Source organism: Osmerus eperlanus, chromosome 16 (assembly GCF_963692335.1).
Source record: "Osmerus eperlanus chromosome 16, fOsmEpe2.1, whole genome shotgun sequence".
Lineage (NCBI taxonomy): Eukaryota > Metazoa > Chordata > Actinopteri > Osmeriformes > Osmeridae > Osmerus > Osmerus eperlanus.
The window spans coordinates 2,487,991-2,504,215 of record NC_085033.1 but is presented as its reverse complement, the minus strand read 5'-3'; the positions used below and the strand labels follow the sequence as shown (position 1 = coordinate 2,504,215).

The following is a 16,225-nucleotide window of genomic DNA, read 5'->3' as shown; positions in this document are numbered from 1 at the left end:
GAAGTGCCACTACTAAAGCAATGCGTGCCAATAAAAAGCACACCTAAGTGGCGGCCATTACTAAATTTGTAGGGACACTTACAAGGTATTGTCTGCAATGCTCAAAGAACTCGTCTGGTTTCGGTCCAGTGAATTCCAAAAACCAATCAGAAGAGCAAATAATTGCCAGGGGGATTTCAAAGTAACAAGGAGAAAGAGGAGGAAATTAATTTGCCTTCGAAGTAGCATTGATCTGAGGGCTACAGAAGGGGTGTGTAAAATGAATGGCTTTGCTGAGGGAAAGCCGTCAAGAAAAGTAGGATTTCGTCGAGATTTAGACAATAGAGAGCACGAGTCATGCTGCTGCACAGCATTAGAAAAGGTTAGTTAGCCATATGCTAATAGACATCTTCTGCCTCAGAAGGCTAACGCCATCAAGCCTGCGTTATGCACATTCAATTTTGCTGCTCAAAATCAGTTAGCCTTATCTGTATGTTTTCAAACCATTGAACAAATTCAACACGACGCAGCCACGGCCTCGTTAGTGAATGCATCGCGTTGAAAGCCGCGCATCCATGGGGGCTCCATGTGGCAGACGATAAAACAACGTAAGTGTTTTCCAGGACCGCACAGGTTTCTTGCCCCTCATGGAGAGGGAGGTATTAGTGAAGCCATGCAAGGTCAGGGGTCAAACTACCACAGGCTGGTCGGAACAGTTCTTTCAGTCCTGTCTGTTGCCCAGACTCCGACGCGATTGGTTGGATGTGTGGCTTTTGGGTCGAATGCAAGGTTTGAGCTCATGCGAGGGTTGCGTGAGGCCCCCCTCCTGTCTCTGGTGCTGCGTGGGTATATGGTATGGTATGTACTGTATACGGTATTGGTACCCAGTGTGGGGTGGGCTGCCGTCTTTAGTTTCAGGCCTCATAAATCAAGCAGAGAGATGGATACTGGTTCTGGCTGGCAGAGCTTTTTCTGTCCCCTGCTCTTTAAGGAACACTAGATACTCACAGTGTGACACAACACCACTCAGTCTGCCAAGGACTTTAGAAAAGCCTATAGGAAGAAGAAGAAGAAGAACACTGGATGTAAGAAAACATTATCACCTGTCTCCTTGGACTATTATGATGGTGTGTTTTGTGCCGGCTTAGCCAGGCTATGTGACCAGATGGTTTACTTTGGCCTATTCCGGAACACATGACTGATGTTCACAGCACTGGGCCTTGAAAACAGCAGCACGAGTCTGCATATAAACAAGTTCATGTAAAATTCATGGCTTGTGGGATCTGTAGTTTCTCTGTCATTAGCTACAGGCGCAGAGAACTTCAAGAAGGAAACAACCCCACAACAGTAGCCCAGACTGCCTTTTAACACTGGCTATTTCATTTTCTCTCGAGTGTGTCCAGTTAGACTGGAGGTCTCTATTCTCACACCCACAGTGGACGTGAGCGGTGAGAAGTACCATCTGCTAAAAGGGGTCATTCAAAAGTTTGTAATGATTTCTTTGGTTGGTCTTCACTCTTCACTGTGAGGATTTAATAGCACTCAGTATTTGACATTTTCATTTTGAAGACCATTTCTGCAAAACATTCTTTGCCGTTTGTACCCACTGGTAAAATTAGAAAGCTCCTAAATCACACAAGACCCTCCATTAGAACTTGTTTGGCTGCCAATCCTCCATAGATAACAAGGATGTTTCTTAGTTATCTAGCATGTGTGATGAGCTGTGAAGATGTCCTCCTCCCTTTTTCTTTGTTCTTTAAGGAGAAGTCATCACAGACAAACAGAATTGCAAGGCATCTGATCATCTCCATATAGTGGATTTATAAAAATTTCATTTCCGGGTGATTTCAAACATGGTGATGTTTCAGTATGGGAATCTGCATGCGTATAGATGATAACCCTTACAAAAAAGAAGTATATTAAAGTATACTATAAGTATACTAAAATATGGGTAGTACACTTTTAGTTCACTTTTGATGTACTTTTAAGTATGCTTTGAAAATAGTTCACTTTTGATATACTTTTAAGAAGTATGCTTAGAAACAGAAAATGGTATACATTTCTTCTGGAGTAGCATGTACGTTTTCTATTATTATATAGCAAAAACAGTCAAAATAATTTTAAAGTACATTACAGGTTACATTTTTTAGATCCATCTCATTCTAATTATTCATGTCTATGAAAATATATTATGCATTGCACATTGAATCTTTTTTGGTACTGAAGCTGTAACCTTAATTACTGCCAAAACATTCTCAATCCCTATAATCTTATATTAATAATTATCAATTGGAGTATTAATGGAAAAAAAGAAAAAGCTACTTGAGAAAGAAGCAGACAGAAGGGTTGCATTATGCATTTGAAGGTTATACTGTCAAACTGACTGAAGAACGAAATAACGACGTGAAAAAATGAAGATCGCGTGGCTCATTGGCTTGTCAATTCCTATGATGCAAGGCGGTAAATAGTGTTAAAATTTGCTGATAAGTTTGCCGTTTGTTCGAAATACAAATGTAACTTCATGAATTTCGTTTTTTAAATGTGTCTGCTTAGAATGTAGTGTTTTGTTGCGTGGTCATTGTTGGGGTGGTTTACCATTGTAACCATGAGTTAAATTACTATTACATTTCATAAGGAAAGCTGGATTCTTAAAACATCAACGCTTGCGCAGTGAATAGCTGCTTTCAGCTAAGAAACTGCAGTGTAACTTTGCAAGGGCCCCCGTTGTCGCTAAGTGACTTATAATCTGAGGCGTTTCAGGGGCTCCTAAACATTATAATATATTAGTAAGTAATAGTAAAATTGTATTTATTACGTTTATTTCTTGAAGTACTTACACTAATTGAAAGTGCACTTAAAAGTATTGCAAAGTATACTTTGAGGCTCTTTAGGAAGTATACTTCATGAACTGAAAGTGCACTACACAGGTTACTTTAGAGTATTCCAAGGTATACTTTTAAGTACTTTAGGAAGTATACTTGATGAACTGAAAGTACACTACACAGGCTACTTTAGAGTATTCCAAAGTATACTTTGAAGTACTTTAGGAAGTATACTTGATGAACTGAAAGTGCACTACACAGGCTACTTTACAGTATTCAAAAGTAAACCTTGAAATACTCTATAAGTGTACTTTAAAGTGTACTAAGTGACCTAAAAAGTGGGACAATTCAGTTTACTTAGTACAAAAATAGTATATAAATAAGTACACTGCTAGTATACTTTAAGTAACATGATAATAGTATACTTTTTATACTAAGTATACTTACAAAACAAACTTGAAGTATACTTCTTTTTTGTAAGGGAATATATGCTCGATAAGTATAATTGATTTAACTTCAATTCTGTCAAGTAAACTTAGTTAGGCTTTCTGACAGCTAATGCCCCCGTTTGGTGCCCTCTTTGTTCCCTGATCACCTCACGCTACTTATAACTGCTGCCACTCAGCATATGCTGCACAGTATGTCCTTGCTGTCGGATTCCTCATGAAGAGTGACTTAACAGGCCCTTGAGTGAAATGACAGCTAATTGAGGTGCCCCCACTCTGGGCTGAGAGCTGTTACCTCTGCTGGAATAGCTTGTTGTAATCAAAAGAAAATTGTGGAGGGCGGCCTGAGATGAGATATGAAGAGAATACACGATTGCATAGGTTGCTGTGAAGTGCCTTACTTCCTATTCATCTATTTGTATATTTATTTGTTTGTTGCGGTGGCATAGGTCTGCTCTCCTCTAATAGCCTGCAAGGCCAAACTTGACCAAGTCCTTTCAGACAAGATAATTATCCTCCAGAAGTTCCTCGAGTTATTTGACACAGGCCGGTGACTCAGCACCAAGTGTTTCTCTGTTTGGTATAATTGTATAGATGTTTTCTACTCTCGTATGGTCTTCATCGCTTGTCTGCTCAGAGACCAATTGATATAGAGAAGGGGGAAGGCAAGAAAGAGGAGGACAAACACAAACACACACACACTCACACACACACACACAAATAGACAGATGAAGAGGAAAGAGGAGGGAGACAGGGACACAGACGAGGAGAGACAGGGATCTTCCCACAATTTGACACGATAAGCTCTTCGCAACATCTGTCTGCGACAATAACCGGACATATGTCAGCCGTCAGATCTGCATCCACACAGCTTAGAGAGGTGTGAAGGACCGGGTGGGGGACAGGCACACAATAAGCAGGGTGAGCGGAGGGTAATTAAGCTCCGCTGGTGGGAGGTGGCAGTGAGGGGGAGAAGGTCATTGAGTGAAATGTCATAACACAACAGCACTGCGGGGTGATCCGGCCGCCTTTTATTTATAAATATATATATATTTAAAGCTAACTCCAGCAGGAGCGACACTCTCTCTCCCACTATCTCGTGAGTTGTGGCTAGTTAGCTGTAAAGCCTACTGCTTCTGCTGTCTTTCATCTCCGAGCTTTTGAACCGGCCCCAAACAGAGAGCTTCTTTGTAATGAACCTCCATATTTGACTGGAACAGGAAAACAAGAAACAAAGGCTCCCCTGATCTCCTGATTGGCTCCAGATGCAAACGGTGGGCTTTGTCACCGTTCAGTCTCAGGAAATGGAGATACGCATGTGATGATGGGGTGTCAGATAGCGTGATATTGCATTTTTCCCCGAAGCACCGAGGACTCCTGAAGACAGCACAGCAGGGCTTTTCACGACGGCAGACCTCATTGTGGGAAGCTGTGGTTATCTCCAACGCCGATCATGCGGCCGTGGGTATAATATATGATCACTCAGGCAGGAGACAACCACAGACGCACTGATGGTTCCTTGCACGGCAGATTAATACATTTGACTATTTCCACTCTGGTTTACTAGTTCTCTCCGTCTTGTTTCAAACATCTGCATCCGCAGTAATGAGCACCGATTTAGAAACACACCTGCACACAGGGGATTGTACGTGCACTGAGGAGGCAGTCACATACTCGCACGTAAACACACACACATATCCTCTTTAAGCTGTGCATTCAGCACAGCAGAGGCGCATTATCGCTGATGTATGGTCTTCGCCTAGGGGATGTGGAAGGGGGGGTGGGGGGGGGGGGTTAGGTTGCAGTTAAATTTCCCAACGCCTGCTTTGTCAAATGGGGCCAAAAGAAAAAGGTAAGATGCAGGCAGGCTTTGTCTTCCTTGTTGACATTTAATCAGCCAACTGCCCCTCTGCTGGCGAAATCACCGGCAGGCAAATGGATGCTTCCACCTCCTGTCTTTTTCTTATTTGCAGGTTTAAGTCAGGTAAAAATGGCTGAGATAGTGTAGTGTTTGCAGGTTCTCCCCCTCCAACTTTGTGCTGTGCTTGGACAGAGGAGTTATAGGTCCAATTCGTCCCTGGTCGTTTTATCCCCGGGACTTATGGCTGGGGGTAACTCAGCACTGGTGTGATCGCTCGGAGCGCTGGAACTGAAGCTGCCAAGCTACCATGAACGTCCCATAGCTGACTGATGGATGTGGAAAGTTCCAGGTAAAACATTTTCGATAAGTTCTAACAGCAGCCATTCTCTCTCTCTCTCTCTCTCTCTCTCTCTCTCTCTCTCTCTCTCTCTCTCTCTCTCTCTCTCTCTCTCTCTCTCTCTCTCTCTCTCTCTCTCTCTCTCTCTCTCTCTCTCTCTCTCCCCCCCCCCCCCCCCCTCTCCCTTCGCAGCACCCACCACCGACGACTTCTTGTCGACGGCGTTCCCGCCCGACACCACCACAACGCACCTGGCCACCAGCACCCCCTCGAACAAGGGCCAGCAGAACACCACCACCACCACCTCCGCCTCCGCCGCAGACCCCCGTGACGGCAGGGAGCCCAACCGGGCCCAGGACTCCCACGTCACGGCCGAGCCCTCCGCCCCAGAGATGCCCCCCACCCCCAGGCGCTTCTGTGAGGGCACGGCGAGGAGGGGCATCTCCTGGCCACAGACCCACACCGCCTCCACGGTGGACAGACCCTGCCCCAAAGGAACCAGAGGTATGGGGCTCTATAGGCGTTCGACAGCATCACTGGCGTGGCTGGCTGGGGTGTTTCTGGAACAGTTTCTTCTTCTTTCTTCTCCTTTTTTCGTAATCAAGCATACCAATGACAGGTATGGGCTGCGTCCTGCAGTGAGATTATTTAATCATAACTCAACTGTCATGAAATAATCATCACCCATACCACTGACAACTGTCATGAAATAATCATTGTGAGATAATTATCATCCATAACTGTCACAACAAAGAATATATTAGGATGAAGAGAACAGGGAGAGAACGTTCTGGAGCCGTGCGAGAGAACGTCTCGACACAGCTTCGTCGACACAGCTTCATTGTTAGTTACCGATACACTGTTTACGTACCGTTTATGTAATCGCTAGCATATTCATACATGTAATGCACATGTGACAGTAGAAGCCTGGCAAACAAGGAGAGGAGAGTACAGCAGCTGCAAACACGTCGAGCAATTCACCAAGCAAGGTCCAAGCTCCCAAATATTTGACAGTCTCTCAAACCTGGCAACCCTGCAGTGTGGCCAGGCGGCTTTCCTTTATGCGTCGTCGCCACGTCCTTCCTCTGCACAAGGGGAGCCGGGTGGGGGGTGGAGGAGGGAGATGGAAAAGGGGAGGGGGGGGTCTTCCTGCTTAGAGGGGCCTGCTGAATGGAGGAGCAGCAGGGGTGAGAGTGCCTCTCTAAAGCCTGGATGTGTTTGTGCCCCTGCAGGCATCGCCTCCTACCTTTGCACGGTGACAGGGACCTGGAACCCGAGAGGGCCCGACCTCAGCAACTGCACCTCCCATTGGGTGACCCAAGTGGCACAAAAGGTGAGAAGGTGAAAGAAAGATAGGGGGGGCGCAAAGTACAGCAACCTTGTGTGTGTGCCCCCCCCCCCCACCCCTCGTACTTCTTTGTCTGTGCTGTAGCCGAGCGCATCTGCGTTTCGTATCGCTCCGCATTGTGAAGACCGCAACTGCGCGTTTGCCGATGCACATGAGTCATCCCTTTGTGGCTTTGTGTACCAGAAATACACGGCGAACGCCGGTGTATACAGTTTTCCCACCCACGGCGAAGTCATTCCCCCGTAAAACGGGCGGCGTCGATAACGATTTCAACTTAAAGCCTGTGTGCCAGACACATTACAGGGTTCACCCCGTGCGCCGCGCATATCTCTTAACGGCACGCCCCTCCTCTCTCAGATCCGTAGCGGCGAGAACGCGGCCAACCTGGCCAACGAGCTGGCGCGCCACACGCAGGGCCCGGTGTTTGCGGGGGACGTCAGCTCGTCGGTGCGCCTCATGGAGCAGCTGGTGGACATCCTGGACGCACAGCTGCAGGAGCTGAGGCCCAGCGAGAAGGACTCGGCCGGGCGCAGCTTCAACAAGGTAGGCTGCCATCCCTCCACGACCCCCCCCCCCCTCGTTAGAACACCGCACCCCTGCACCACACCTCTGCCCCAACCTTGCACACAGGCGAAGTCGGTCATTAGACAGTCGCACCCGGAAGCATAGTTCCTCCAGGTGGTGCAGTAGGGAGGCAGACAGACCCACAGCCCTGAGGGGGAAAACTTTGACTGTTGGGAGGCAGAGCTCCCTGGTCATTACTGGCTTTCCACATGCAGCCGTTACCTGGTGGCTGAGCCTGAAAGAGCTCATGGTTAGAACCCCATCCCCCATGAACAGAATGACTCGCCAGTCCTGGCATGTGCTGTCAAGAGCTGAAACCTCCCTCCCCCCAGAACCTTGACATCTCCGCAGCAGCCCCCTGCGAGGGAGGGGGGAGGCCCCAGGACCTACGTCCTCACAGCCGCTTGTCAAATGACTGACACGTTGAAAAGTGTGTTTTGTTATTCCAACTTTGAGGCAAAATAAGTTGCAAACGCGCTCTAAAATCTTGGATGTTTTTTTTAACAAGCTTTTCCCCCCGTCTTTGTAGTGGTTTGGCACTGTGTTTCGTCAAGTCGTTCTCCCTCGACTGAAGTTGTTTAGTTTACCTAGCCTGCTTACTCTGCTGTGGGGGGCGATGCAACATTTTCATTTGACTGAAAGACTAACAAAGGCCTTTAAAAGCCTGTGCACGCAGACCATCACAACCATCATGCCACAAAGCACAAATTACCCGCAGTCCAACATTGTTTATTGACTGTGCTTTTTAAAGCATGGTTAATGCAAAGTGTAGGAATATCATCACGTTGCTTCCCCCACACTGCCAGGCGTCTCGGAGCCCAACCCCCAACCTTGACGTTATGTAAGATGGATACATATTCAAACGGCACCTCAGAAAGGCGTTTGTAATCGCTGCATTGTTTCAAGGTCGTCGTTCACGGTCCTAAACAAAAGAAGGTTTTTGTTTCATTTTAGCAACGGAAGAATGGTAAGGGGGTAACTTTACACGCCAAGACGTATGCGATTTGAAAGACGCTTTTATTCCCAAACTCTTCTCTCCCCTCTAATAGAGTGTCTGTTGTTCTCCGTCCTCCCCTGAAAAGCTTCAGAAGAGAGAGAAAACTTGCAGGGCTTACATGAAGGTAAAACCTGTGGATGTACAGAGCGATGTACTGTTGCTCCCTGTGTCTGCCAGGCTGCATGCAGCGCTGGTGTCAGCATGCAGCGCTGGTGTCAGCATGCAGCGCTGGTGTCAGCATGCAGCACTGGTGTCAGCATGCAGCGCTGGTGTCAGCATGCAGCGCTGGTGTCAGCATGCAGCGCTGGTGTCAGCATGCAACGCTGGTGTCAGCATGCAGCGCTGGTGTCAGCATGCAACGCTGGTGTCAGCATGCAGCGCTGGTGTCAGCATGCAGCGCTGGTGTCAGCATGCAGCGCTGGTGTCAGCATGCAGCGCTGGTGTCTGCATGCAACACTGGTGTCAGCATGCAGTGCTGGTGTCAGCATGCAGCGCTGGTGTCAGCATGCAACGCTGGTGTCAGCATGCAGCGCTGGTGTCTGCATGCAACGCTGGTGTCAGCATGCAGCGCTGGTGTCAGCATGCAGCGCTGGTGTCAGCATGCAACGCTGGTGTCAGCATGCAGCGCTGGTGTCAGCATGCAACGCTGGTGTCAGCATGCAGCGCTGGTGTCAGCATGCAGCGCTGGTGTCAGCATGCAGCGCTGGTGTCAGCATGCAGCGCTGGTGTCTGCATGGCCGCGTGTCTCTTTGTCTGGGACCCGCTTGTGTGTTTGCTGCAATCTCTGTCTTCCCTTTTCCCTGTCTGCCTGTCTGTCTGTCTGTCTGTCTGTCAATCTGTCGGCGCGTGGCTCTCCTGGCCACACTGGTTTTGTCGATATCCCTCCGCTTATCTGCCCATCCTTGTCCCTCCTGGGCCTATTTTCTCCCCTTTCATACCTCCACTTCTCCCCTTCCTTTTTCTCTCCCGTCATTCTCTTCTGTCTTCTTCCCTCCCTCCCTCCCTCCCTCCCTCCCTCCTTCCCTCCCTCCCTCTCTCTCTCCTGTCTGCTCTCTGTGCGTTGTATGAGTAATTGCCTTCCCACGGCCATGATTGCACCTCCCTGTCAGCTAGAAGTGTGATCAAAGTGGCAGTGTACTCATTTTTTTTCACTTGCTAACATTTTACAGTTTCCATCCTCTCTTGTACCTTTTCACCATACCAACGTCATTTATTTCCCCTCCCTCTCTCTCTCTCTCTCTCTCTCTCTCTCTCTCTCTCTCTCTCTCTCTCTCAAGTGATGGGTCTCATTTCTGTCCCATTAATGTGTTTGTGTTAATATCTGATTTGTTGGTCCCTTTCATCCCTCCTTCCTCCCCTTGTCATTTTCCTTTCCTCCGCTTTTGTTTATGTCTCAGACGCGGCTCTGTTGAAACACGCATAGTTTGTGTGCCGGGGCCGGCTAAAAATCGTGAGAGAGCACTCGAGCATTCCGCGGTGACCGCTGGTGGGTCTCGGAGAACTGAAGCTTGTTTTGACGGAGTACATTTTTACTGCGAGGAACGAGAACGCAAACTGCCTCCATTGATTTAGACCTTGTCCTCCCTTTCCCGCATCCCCATTCGTCAACTGAGGGCGTTCCGCCGAGTCAGCCCACGCCCACGTATGTGTTTCCTGTCGGCCGGTGGCGGGGGCTTGCCCGAGGGCCCTCTGTGATTTGTAGCTTGTTTTGACCTCCACCCGGGCAAGAATTAGAGAGGATTCAGTCACAACATGGGTTGCTTTCTACGTTTGGCAAATTAGAGACACGGATTCTACCCCAGCAACCCCCCCCCCCCACCCCCCTCTCGTCCTTCGAGGACAGCTCACCAGGAGGGCAGACCATTTAGTGTCTGTCTGGGAGGAATGGTTCCGGCCCTGTAATCACTGCTGCGCGCCTCTCTCTCACTCTCTCTTTTTATTTCTTCTCTCTCTCTCTCTCTCTCTTACTCCTTCTCCCTCCTTCCATCTCTCCGTCTTCCTCTCTCTGTCTCTCAATCTCTCTCTCTCCTGCCGCCCCCCCGTCCCCGTCCCCGTCCCCGTCCCCCTTGTCAGAATTAAGGTCAAGACCGGAGTGGTTCATTCTCACCTCTTTGTTAGGACGGTATTTCATACCTGGAGGCCCCTGCAGAGGATGTACTGTAGGACATCTGTGGTTTATGGTGGTGGTGCGGTTAAGTGCTGTGGTTGTATGTCAGCCTGCATTCGATTGCAATTGGGATTAATCCCCGATCTGGTTAATCCAGGCAAAAGGGGTAATTGTGCCTGTGGTCAATTAGTGTTGTGGATAATAACAGCTGTGGCTAATTGTTACAGGAAGTGGGACAGGTTTTTGTGCTTAATTACCGGTGTGGTGAGAAGGGTCTCAGTGGTTAATGGCACCTGTGGTTAAATTGTCACTCTGGTTTATCGGGACACGGGTTGAAATGGATTTGGGCTAATTTAGCCATGCCTGGTCATGTTTGGTTTAGGGTTAAATGCTGCTGTGGGTATACTGGGCTAGGTAGGGAGCCGTGAACTCACCCTCACAGGGTCAAATGGACCTCTGTTTTATCAACATATGATACTTCTCTTGTTTGAAACTGGAATGTTTTGCTTACTTACTGCTTATCAGAAACCAGGAAATGAAAGGATTTGCCTTGGAAAACAAACGGCATGATCCGTGTCTTGACTGAGACTGCCACTCATGTACAAGTGGGTTGCTTGCAGTGATAAGAACTTTCCGGAAAGCCGTGCATTTTCTAGCCTGTTACGATTGAATCCTGTTATGGAATAAAGTCATTGTCGCTGAAGACAATTGTTTTCTGGGAAAAAAAGGAATTTAAGAACGTGCGAACTACGATCTGCTCTATGGATGGCAGCTCTAGTCTTATGAAAAACCATTTGGTTTGTATTACTACTTCCCCTCCAGGCATAGATTTGTTATCCTGAGAAAGACAGCGTTCTAAAACGGGCAGTAAAAGGAAGCTTCCTCAAATTCCATGTAATCTGTAACCAGCATCTTTTAAATGCATTTTGAGTCATGTTCTCCTAAATGTCTCCTTCATTTAAATGGTATTTTGCTGTTTTCAGTTTTACTTGCTGCGGCCCCTTGCTTGCCATTCTCCCGTGCCCTCCATTGCTCCCTGAAGAAGACAGTGTTTCAGAAGTTATGATGAGCGTGAGGGGGAAAAAAGCGTGCTGACATTTGACTTGTTTCCACGGATACAGGCCATTGTAGATACGGTTGACAACCTCCTCAGGCCGGAAGCTCTGAAATCCTGGGAAGACATGAATTCCACGGAGCAAACGCACGCCGCCACCATGTTACTGGATACCCTGGAGGAGGGGGCGTTCGTCCTTGCCGACAACCTGATCGAGCCAGCTGTAGTCAAAGTGCCCGCCGAGAATATCGGTGAGTTCCTTTTCAATCCTACATAAAACAGAGAGACCAAAACGACTCGTCTTCCAGTCACAATCCACAATCGTAACGATGACTTCCCTTCCGGGATAATCTCCCGTGTCTTCGTGGTAAAATTGCTTTGACCTTGGTTGTTTAAATGGGATTTTTTCGTCCAGAGAAGTAAAAGTTAACATTTACAACCATCGCATAAGCATACTGGGAAACTGAAGCCCCCAGGCATCGATACTAGGCTTAGTCATCTAGACACTGATAAAGAACCTGGACAGCTATTCCTCCAGGAGAGAGAAAAGTGCTATTAAAAAGACCAAATTTAGTTAAAGTCACAGTAGGAGGTTTTGATGTCTCGTCTGGCGCTAGCGAGCTAACGTGTTCTCACAGGAAGTTTATTAGCAACGTGACCTCATTCATTTATGTCAACTTTGTGCGGTGAACTGTCATAAAAAAAAAGGATTCACGTGGCTTTCCGTTGCCATGGTTATGGTTTCCAGCTCAGTCTTTTTTTTTGTCTTCCTTGATTCCTAATCTATTTCTTGCATAGTTAAACATTCCAAGTGAGTCTCTCAACTACAAGATGAAGTTCCCGGTTCGCCCAGGGAAAACAAAGGAGCCAACTGAAAAGTATTACTCTATAGATGCTATTGTATGAGTCCTTAGACCATTTCCATTAAATGATAATACATCAACCTAAGTAGATAAGGAAGAAGGGGTAGTTATATAGGACTAATACACCGATTAATATGTTGCGTAATATGCTGTGTAGTTAATGGCTTAATGCCGTTTCTTCCCATGCAGTTCCCTAGCTCTGGGTAAAGGTTATTGTAGCTCTGGGTAGAGGTTATTGTAGCTCTGGGTAGAGGTTATTGTAGCTCTGGGTAAAGGTTATTGTAGCTCTGGGTAGAGTTTATTGTAGCTCTGGGTAGAGGTTATTGTACTATTGTGGCAACAGAGTGAAAGGATTGTGGACTGTGCCAGAGAGCAGCCTGGTGTAGAACCAGCCAGCTCAAGGCTCAGAAGAAGTCGCCGGCCCCCGAGCTTTCCCCAAAGCCACGAAGAAAGGCCGAAATGATCCTTTCTCCCAATTAACATTCTCCCCACCACCACCACCACCAAAAACACAGAAATGTCCGCCTGTCAAGGGGTAGGGGGAATTAAGTTAAAGGTGGGGCGTTGGGGGTGAGGGGTGGAGGGCGGGGGTGGGGGGGTGGAGGGGGGGGGGTGGGTGGTTGGGTATGTTAGGAGGACAATTCCTCATCTCCATCTGTCAAAAGCCATCTATCTGAAGGAGAGCGAGGCTGTTTCTGACGCGAGGGAGCGCGCTGATACGTGTGTCCTCCTGACCCCTCTGTAATTTCACACATCAAAGGGAGCACCACCCGGCAGCTGGCACGCTGCAGAAGAGAGAGGAGAGAGAGACAGAGAGAGAGACAGAGAGAGAGAGACAGAGAGAGAGAGACAGAGAGAGAGAGAGACAGAGAGAGAGAGAGAGGCTGCTGGAATTGGGTAGCTTTTCAGAGATTTGCTCGGCGAGCCCCAGAGTTATCTGAAGGTGGTGGTGGTGGTGGTTGGGGGGGGAGTAAAAGCCCAATGATATTTTTGATCTTATGAATATTTGACATTCATGCTGCACCAGGTTACGCGCTCGCCTGCTCTACCTCTCCCCTGTCCTCGCTCTCGCTCTGCCTCTCTATCTCTCCCCTGTCCTCTCTCTCTCTCTGCCTCTCTATCTCTCCCCTGTCCTCGCTCTCGCTCTGCCTCTCTATCTCTCCCCTGTCCTCTCTCTCTCTCTGCCTCTCTATCTCTCCCCTGTCCTCGCTCTCTCTCTGCCTCTCTATCTCTCCCCTGTCCTCGCTCTCTCTCTGCCTCTCTATCTCTCCCCTGTCCTCTCTCTCTCTCGCTCTGCCTCTCTATCTCTCCCCTGTCCTCTCTCTCTCTCGCTCAGCCTCTCTATCTCTCCCCTGTCCTCTCTCTCTCTCGCTCTGCCTCTCTATCTCTCCCCTGTCCTCTCTCTCTCTCGCTCAGCCTCTCTATCTCTCCCCTGTCCTCTCTCTCTCTCGCTCTGCCTCTCTATCTCTCCCCTGTCCTCTCTCTCTCTCGCTCAGCCTCTCTATCTCTCCCCTGTCCTCTCTCTCTCTCGCTCAGCCTCTCTATCTCTCCCCTGTCCTCTCTCTCTCTCGCTCAGCCTCTCTATCTCTCCCCTGTCCTCGCTTGCTCGCTCTGCCTCTCTATCTCCCGATGTTCTCTCTTTCTTCCTGCCCTGGCCTCTTCGCTCTCTCCGTCTCCTGTTCTAGTTCTCCCCGAGGAGCTGCACAGTCTAGAGCTCACTACCTTTTCTATAGTAAATAGCACTGGATGGGATATTGACAATAAGATTGGATTCTGTTGCTGGTCTGCTGGACTTGTGTTCTCCTGTTTCACCCCCCCCCCCCCCCCCCCCCCCCTCCGACCTCTATATTGGAGCTCTATTAAACACGACATACGTATTGCTTTTGTAACGTGACCTATGAGTAATGCCGTCCCTGTGCCCCCCCCCCCCTCCCCATCCCCCCAGTGCTGGACGTGTACGTGTTGAGCACGGACGGGCAGGTACAAGACTTCAGGTTCCCTCAGACCAGCAAGGGCGAGGCGTCCATCCAGCTCACCTCCAACACGGTCAAAGTCAACAGCAAGAACGGTAGGCAGCTCGACTTTCCCTCCCCCCTTTCACGACACGCCTAAGGACTGCCGTGTTCTTTTATTTATTCTTGTTTTGAGACGGTCTGTGCCTCTGTGTACAGGCCGTGCTCAGCTTGCTGGCGAAATGAGCGGGAAAACCGCCGAAAAACGTGTTCATCCTCGTTTTCCCTGTGTTTGCTTTCAGGGGTGGCCAAGCTGGTGTTTGTCCTTTACAAGCACCTGGGCCACTTCCTCAGCACGGAGAACGCCACGCTGAGGGGGCCGGGGGAGGCAGGCCGCCGCAACCTCTCCCTGACCGTCAACTCCCACATCCTGTCCGCCTCCATCACCAAGGAGTCCAGCCGTGTGTTTGTGTCCGACCCGGTGATCTTCACCCTGGAACACCTGGATGTAAGCTCCCCCCCGAGAACCAAAACAAAGCCCCGGAGCCCCACAACCTCCAGCCGGCTCAGGGCTCAACCAGGGAGAGAGAAATGGCAGGGTGGTCTTTAGCAGAGGGAGATAAATGTCAGTGTCATGAAACCCAGCCTTGAACACCGCTGTCGAGAGGGAGGGAGGGAGGGAGGGAGAGGGGGAGAGAGGGGGGGGAGAGGGAGAGAGGGAGAGAGGGAGAGAGGGGGAGAGGGGGAGAGGGAGAGAGGGAGAGAGGGAGAGAGGGAGAGAGAGAGGAAGGGAGTTTGGCGAGAGAAGCAGAGAAAGAAGGGAGAATTTTTCTTTTTGTGGTATTTCAAATGTACGGTTTGAAAATCATTGGTGTTTATCTTGGAGTTTTGATGGATGTGTAATTACTTGAGTCAGGGCTCGGTTGCAGAGCGTACAGCAGTTGGGCTTGCACATACTACTTTAAGTGTTCTGCCCTTTGATTACCATGGCAACCTGTGCTACAACCTGCTGCTTAATTGACAGTGATGAAAAGGATGAGAATATCTAGGAATGAACATTACGTGGTAGTGTACCTGTGATGCTTCCGTGTTTGAGTTTGGATTTGGCCATACAAGTTATTTATTTGTTGTTTCTTTGCTTGCGGCCCTGTAGAAAGAGCACTACTATAACCCCAACTGCTCTTTCTGGAACTACTCGGAGAGGAGCATGATGGGATACTGGTCCACCCTGGGCTGCAAGCTGCTGGACACCAACAAGAGCCACACCACCTGCTCCTGCAGTCACCTGACCAACTTCGCCATCCTGATGGCCCACAAAGGAAATGTGGTGAGTGGCCACAACCAACCCACCCCCCTGCTCCTCACACTCTCTCCTCCACGTTATCTACCCATGATGAGAACATGCTAGGTGCAAGATAACGTACACATGATTAGTTCAGAGCTGTGGGGTGGAGGAGTGTGGGGGGGGGGTGAGGTGGGGGAGGGGTGGGGGGGGGTGGGGTGGGGGTGGTATTGAGAATAGCAGTGAGGTTTGATTTGAGGAATGTATGGAGTCAGCTGCTTACTGCTCCCAGAGACACGGGCCCAGATTCAGGAATAAGATGGTCTGGAGCTAAGACTGTTATTGGAAATGAATTACATTTTATCTATGGCCCGTGACTAATAGCCCTCCGTGCACATGTGTGTGTCTGGGAATCATGGGATACGGCGTGCAATGAGCTTTCATTTGCATTTCCACTCGACGTGAAGTGGACTGGATCCATATGCTGGCAAATGCAATTACAATCCAATTACATGATAAATATTGTGTACTGCGAGCATCTAGCCAGTAATAAATGTGGAACATAAGTTTGCGGTTGAAATAATAGCATATCCCGACTCGTGAACTCTGTTCC

The 16,225-nt window shown here is 48.8% G+C and overlaps 1 protein-coding gene across 14 annotated transcripts in view; it reads left to right on the top strand.

Annotated features, from left to right (window-relative positions):
* LOC134035953 (adhesion G protein-coupled receptor L2-like) overlaps window positions 1–16,225 on the top strand; it is a 66,760-nt gene that overhangs the window by 35,430 nt on the left and 15,105 nt on the right. For 11 of the 14 annotated variants that reach the window (XM_062480538.1, XM_062480539.1, XM_062480534.1 and 8 more), the window contains exons 6-13: window positions 5,638–5,949; window positions 6,678–6,778; window positions 7,151–7,336; window positions 8,440–8,478; window positions 11,583–11,766; window positions 14,324–14,446; window positions 14,633–14,838; window positions 15,484–15,657. In XM_062480538.1, coding sequence (XP_062336522.1) covers window positions 5,638–5,949; window positions 6,678–6,778; window positions 7,151–7,336; window positions 8,440–8,478; window positions 11,583–11,766; window positions 14,324–14,446; window positions 14,633–14,838; window positions 15,484–15,657 — 1,325 coding nt within the window. The remainder of the gene's footprint in view (window positions 1–5,637; window positions 5,950–6,677; window positions 6,779–7,150; window positions 7,337–8,439; window positions 8,479–11,582; window positions 11,767–14,323; window positions 14,447–14,632; window positions 14,839–15,483; window positions 15,658–16,225) is intronic. The other 3 variants (XM_062480541.1, XM_062480536.1, XM_062480535.1) reach the window with 1 other exon arrangement.